Raw genomic sequence first — 6,189 nt, forward strand, 5'->3', positions numbered from 1 at the left:
GTCTCCACGACATCACGCTTCTACGTTACTTCATTTACAGGCACGCCGCATGCCCGCTCCGGCGATGAATCATGCCAACTCAAACGATTGCCACATGACCCAACAAGAAACGATGTAACGCCCGAGACATACATATATGTCATTCCACCACGTTACACCGGCACACATAGGCCTTAAAGCCTTTCTCTAACTCATTTACATCTCCCAATTATAAAGATATCATCCTCTTATTTAACTAAAACCTTTGTGTGTTGTAAAACAGAAGCTGGAGACGAATCGATTGTAAGTTGGACAAAATCAGGAGATCCTAAACCCTGAAGAAAAAAGAGCTCTCAAGTCTCTTTGTACCTCGTATCTTTCTCACTGTAGTTGAAGTCATTGTTTCAGTAGATCTATAGAAAGTAACAAGTAAGGATGAATGATCAACCTAGACACTTCTACCATGATGAGATAATGATAGAAGGAGATAGAGATTGCAACAAGCCCTCACCTTGGCCTTAAAAGAGAGTAGAACCAGATCTGAAGCTTATAGCTTTCCACGAACCAGATCTACAACAAAAAGGATTGGTGCTACCACCAAAGAATATGGGATGAGAGATCCAACATAAAAGAGAACAAAGAGATGGAGGAAACGAGAACTAGGGTTCCTTACCTCACCAGCGACCAGATCTAGAAAGAAGACAAGGAGAGATCTGGACATAGAATTGGATCGGTTCATCGGGGATCTCCAACGGCTTGGCTCCAGCCTTCAGCAAACGGCGAACACCAAGGGGAGAGAGAGAAAGAGAGAGACAGAGACGCAGGCGAGAGAGAGAGACGCAGGCGAGAGAGAACGAGAGAGAAGAAAAGAGAAACCTTGACGGCTAGGGTTTTCAGATCTCTCTGGAACTCTGCAAAGTTTCGCTCTGATTTCTAATGGAAGAGAAGAGAATGAGGAGGCTCATTTTTATAAGAAAAGAAGAGGAAACCTTAGGGTTTACTACACGGGCCAGAAAAGAAGGATAAAAGCTAATGGGCTTTGGTCTAAATCAAGTTAATAATCAAGAAAAATAAAACCATTTCGGTTTGGGAGAACAGAAATGTGACACTTAAACTGCTTAACACTGAGACTATTAATACTATAGAATAGCATAACTGCTAGCTAGTACTAAGAAGATATTATCATATAAGTCTTGCAATATTTTAATCGAGGGTGTTTGAGTGGATTAGACACTATGAAAATGGTTATTAGTTATCCAAAACAGTGTTTAGCGTCACATTAATGATTTACTTATATTATAATTACAGTGTTTATCTTCAAAGTATGATTGAATCGAATATATTTTTCGAAACCATCCACTGATTAAGCTTTAATGTAGTAACATATACTTTTAAGAAACACACCACCTTATTTGGGTCCCAACTGATCACCTAACCAATACACCACCTTTGTTTGGGTCACATACACTAGACGTCTCGGCGTCTCCCTATATGTATATACAGATGCATGCTTAACCTTAATTATACGCATAAAATTAGAAACTCGTTATAATATTTGGCTTTCACATGGATAATCATTATTGATACGAATGTAAATATAAATTGTTGATGTAAAATTCTGAGTAAAACATTTGATCGTAATAATTTGATTTATAATATTTATTGTAACTCAGCTCTAATATTACATGTCACCAATAGAAACTATAATGTGAGTTATGTTTATGTAGGCGATTTTAGAAACTGTAGAATTAGTTGCAGGTTGAAAAAAGCTGCAATAATTTTAAATCTTTGCAACCGCAAAAATCACAATACAAGAAAAATTCTAGTCGATTAAAGCGTTTGCTGATGCATCAATTTGAATAGCACAATTTATTTTCTATAAGTTTTAGAAATCAAAGAAAAATGAGTTGATGTGCTTTTTTAGTTACGAATTCACATCAGATTAATTAGTTCCATTTGGATACATTACCAATTCTTAGAAAACGGTACAAAATTAAGTACAAATCATAGTTATATATTAACGTCACGACTCCCCACACAATCATCATTAAAGATAATTTGATTTATCAATAAACATAAACTGAATTTGTTGTTTTGGGAAAATATCGTATATAGCATATAAAAATTATTACAAAATATATACAAAGGGAATAATTCCAAAATTACATTTATTAAAAGATAACATAGTCAAATTATTTAAACCCTAAATTTTACCATAATTTCACCCGCTAAATAGTAAATCATAAATAAATAAAAAAATTTAAAATTACTTTGAACTCTTAATAAATACTATTTAGGAAAAATTCTTTGTATACTATCTTTATAAAAATATGTTTCATTGCTATCCTATGCTATTTCTCTTGTTATTTATTTTTATAATATACAGAAGATTAGTAGTAAAAATTAACCAAAAAGGATCTCATACGAAATAAAATAAAATGAATTATATTATACGTCACACGCAATCCACAACGTTAATTCGCTTGCTCTCTTCTATAAATCCCATCGTCACACTTCTCCTCCTCTCACCAAAACATTTTCTATTAAAAAAAAAAAAAACTCAAACCCACTTTTTTCTCTGTCTAAGTTCTAAGAAAATGGAAGGAAGACAATATTACCCTCCAAGAGAGAACGTCGACGGGAACAGAACAACCTTGGGAGGACCTCACTCGCCGTGGCATTCACCGGTTCCTTATCTTTTCGGTGGTTTAGCGGCGATGCTTGGTCTCATAGCTTTCGCTCTTCTGATCCTCGCCTGCTCTTACTGGCGTCTATCCGGTTATCTCGACGGTCAGGAGGACCAGAGCAGGGACAGAGATCTTGAGGCCGGAGATGTGAAACCCGATAAGGCGGTGAAGGCTGTGCCTTTGCCGGAGAAGTTCTTGGTGATTATGGCCGGAGACGTGAAACCTACTTGCTTGGCGACGCCGGCTGAAAAGAGCTGTACTTGTGACGATGATGAAGATGGTGATGATGACGTGAAGGCTGGTGATCAGGTGGTGCGGCGGAGTACTGAGAGTAACGGTTCGACACATTGAGAGATAGAGTATTATCTGAAGAGAAAAAAACAGAGGCTCGTCTTAGGTGGACAGTTCTTGATAATTGTTTGTATCTGACCCGGTTGGTTCTGGTATTCGGGTCGGCTCAGAGCTTTGCATGATGAGATTTATAGTTATATAGTCTGACTCTTAAGGTGGCCAAAAAACTTAGAAAAAGAAAGAATTGGTTCTGATTTATGTTATTTAATCTCAGCTTTTGCATTAATTTGTTTAGGCTTTTTAAGTTGTAAGTTTGTAATTCATCAGTTTTGTTCCATTTCTTAGTTATAATGGAAAAATATCGGAAAATTGTAAATTTCAGAGACTTTGAATGGATTTATGATTTTTAAACTTAAAATGTAAATAGAATTTCCAATACTATATAATTATAATTGTAATGTTTTTTAAGAAAAAAAGAATTATAATTGTGATGTTATGGTCAGGACTCAGGACCAGTTCATGTTTTCTCGTGGGGTTAATGTGACAAGTGGTTTGGAAGAGTCTTCAGGATAGAAAATTGAAGCCAGCACCAAAGGCACGTGCCTTCACATATGCAGAACATAGTCTGATTTTAATTAGGTGTGTCTCTGATGCGGCGAGGTGAAGCAGTAGTTTCAATCAATGGTTAGTGTGTAATTTTATTTCCTTTTTGCATAATCTCTTCTGTAAATAATAAGGAATATTTATAAGGGGTGTTCAAAACAAAAAAGAAAGGAATATTTACAAGTTTGAAGAATGACATTAACATCTTTAGGGTTGTTTCTTTTTTCATATGCTATCTTATCTTTTTGTAGGCCTAAGCTAGGTTTCTACTTTCTATTACTTCGAAGCTATGCCTTCTTCAAATATACATTCATCCACATTTTCAAATCATGCTATTAATATGGATTACCAAACTATTATTGTGAATTATACATTATGTTTATAAATTAAATTTTATGAATAACCGACAAACTTCTGTTGCCAAATAGCGGTTATATCCTCTTTAGTTGCATATTTTAAATTTTTTGTTTTTAAGTAAAACATGGATTATTTTATCAAATTTATTTCTACGGCCCACATCTCGGCAAGCTATTCGGCTTAAATCCGGATAGGACATATGTTGAGTGAGACCCGATGTTAGAGCATGATTAATGGGGGATTCTTAGGGTGAGGTTTTTAACGAAATATAAGAAACCGTTTCTTAACTTTTAAGTAAAAAATCTAAGAACTGGTTCTTAAATAAGATATTAAAGAACCGGTTCTTTAACTTTTTTAATTAAAAATTAAGAGTTGATTTCTTATATTCCGCTAAGAACCCACTCTAAGAACCCCCGTTAATCATGCTTAGATGTTAAAAAAATTCTGAATCATCTTGTAAAATACCTTCCAACTATTTGGTATCTATGCCGTAAAAGAAGTTGGCTCGTATTGGTGGGCTTCATTTAGGCCAATTATCGTTATATTCACTTTGTGTGCATATAAACGGTATGCCTTCCAAAAGGGTCTACAGTCTCAAGTCCAGAGAGAGATACGTACAATGAGGCTTCTAAACCATCCCAACAATCGTGCAGATACACGAGGTTTGTATCCCTCTCTCTCTGTCTCCTCAAACTATATACAGTTTTCTTGTTTTTTGATTCTCGAAATTTAAACTTCAGGTGATTGAAATTTAAACTTCAGGTGATTAAAATTTGAAGTAAGATGGCTGGATCACTAAGAGCATCATTCGCTAAGCACCACTAAGTAAATGTGGAGACTTCATAATTTTTCGAATGGCATACTGATTTGTTGATGTTTGCTTTTCCGTGTTTGGAACATCTTTAAAATTTGGCAATGCTTCATAATTGATTTATTGATACTAACAAATGTGATTCAAAATTTACAAATTTCATATAACTCATTGCTTAGCTAATATTAACTATATAATTTTCTTTAACTATAATTTTGTAAACATAACATAAATTTACTTATAAAATAATTTTTTGTTAAAATATCAGCGGGTTAGCGACCCTAGTTCTCTATAAAGTAAATCAAATCTCTTTTTTTTATAGGGTTTAGTAAAGACACAAAGCTTCTGTCCCAAGCAAGCATCGATATCTATACGATGAAACCGTTCTATATCCCTCTCGATCTCCAGATCAATATACTCTTAGGGTTGCCTTTAAAAACTCTATTGAGATTTCGATGCGTCTCCAAGCTTTGGTCATCTATCATCACTAGCCGAGATTTCAGAAACATGCACTTGAATATCACAGCTCCCCCTCGTCTCCTCATTGTTTTTGCTGATTTTTACGGAGAAAAGATTCTGGTAGCCTCGACGCCTAACCCAAACGCACCTTCACACTCTTCTTCTTCGAACAAAGATCTGATAATAGTCAAAACTGAAGGCAAAAAGGTGTATAACGCATGTCAGGGCTTGATCTGCATCGGGGCCGGTTTCAAGGACGTTGGAATTTGTAACCCTAGCAAAAATAGGCAGTGTTCCAAAAAAAAAAGAAAAAGCAAAAAAAGGCAAGTCCATACTTTTCCCTATTTCCGATTCAAATATATTCCACAAAATTTTCCACGCCCCATGTATATGTTGGGGTACGATCCTGTTGAAGATCAATACAAAGTGCTTGCCCTTGATGTTTGGCGTTCGAGATTGGAGCACAAGGTTGCGGTATTGGGATCAGGAAGAAACTTGGAGAGAGGCTCCATGTGTAGCATATCCCCACGTTGTTTGTACAAGGGGTTTGTATATGAACGGAACCATATACTACGGGGCTTATCATACTGATTCCCCGCATGATCCTATAATTCCAAAAAAACAAAATCTATAATTGGGAGATTTGATGTTAGGCTTGAAACGTTCACCATCATCAAAGTACCAAGCAGACTTGTACCGACGGGTTATCATAGTATGTGGCTTGCTGAACCTCGTGAGAGTAGTCTTACGAATAAAACTGTAACATCTCGAGTTGTAATATGTGAAAAGGCTTAAGAAAATTGATTTGGCTACATATGTCACCAAAGTTGACTTACCTTTTTCGTCACACATCCGTTTAGAACTCCAGAGTTAAGCGTGCTTGAGCTGGAGTAGTGGAAGGATGGGTGACATATCGGGAAGTGATTCACGATACCGTGTGAGTGAGGCCAAAGCACGAGAAAAAGTCGGGTGGTGATTGCAGGGTCAGTAAACAATGATTTC

At 36.0% G+C, this 6,189-nt stretch overlaps 1 protein-coding gene across 1 annotated transcript; it reads left to right on the forward strand.

The window, feature by feature from the left end:
• Positions 1 to 2,516: 2,516 nt before the first annotated feature.
• On the forward strand, positions 2,517 to 3,333 carry LOC106331948 (protein GLUTAMINE DUMPER 3-like). The gene has a single exon (XM_013770391.1). The coding sequence runs from the start codon at positions 2,577 to 2,579 to the stop codon at positions 3,015 to 3,017; it is 441 nt and encodes a 146-aa protein (XP_013625845.1). The 5' UTR covers positions 2,517 to 2,576; the 3' UTR covers positions 3,018 to 3,333.
• The last annotated feature ends 2,856 nt before the right edge of the window (positions 3,334 to 6,189 follow it).

Source organism: Brassica oleracea, chromosome C3 (genome assembly GCF_000695525.1).
Source record: "Brassica oleracea var. oleracea cultivar TO1000 chromosome C3, BOL, whole genome shotgun sequence".
Lineage (NCBI taxonomy): Eukaryota > Viridiplantae > Streptophyta > Magnoliopsida > Brassicales > Brassicaceae > Brassica > Brassica oleracea.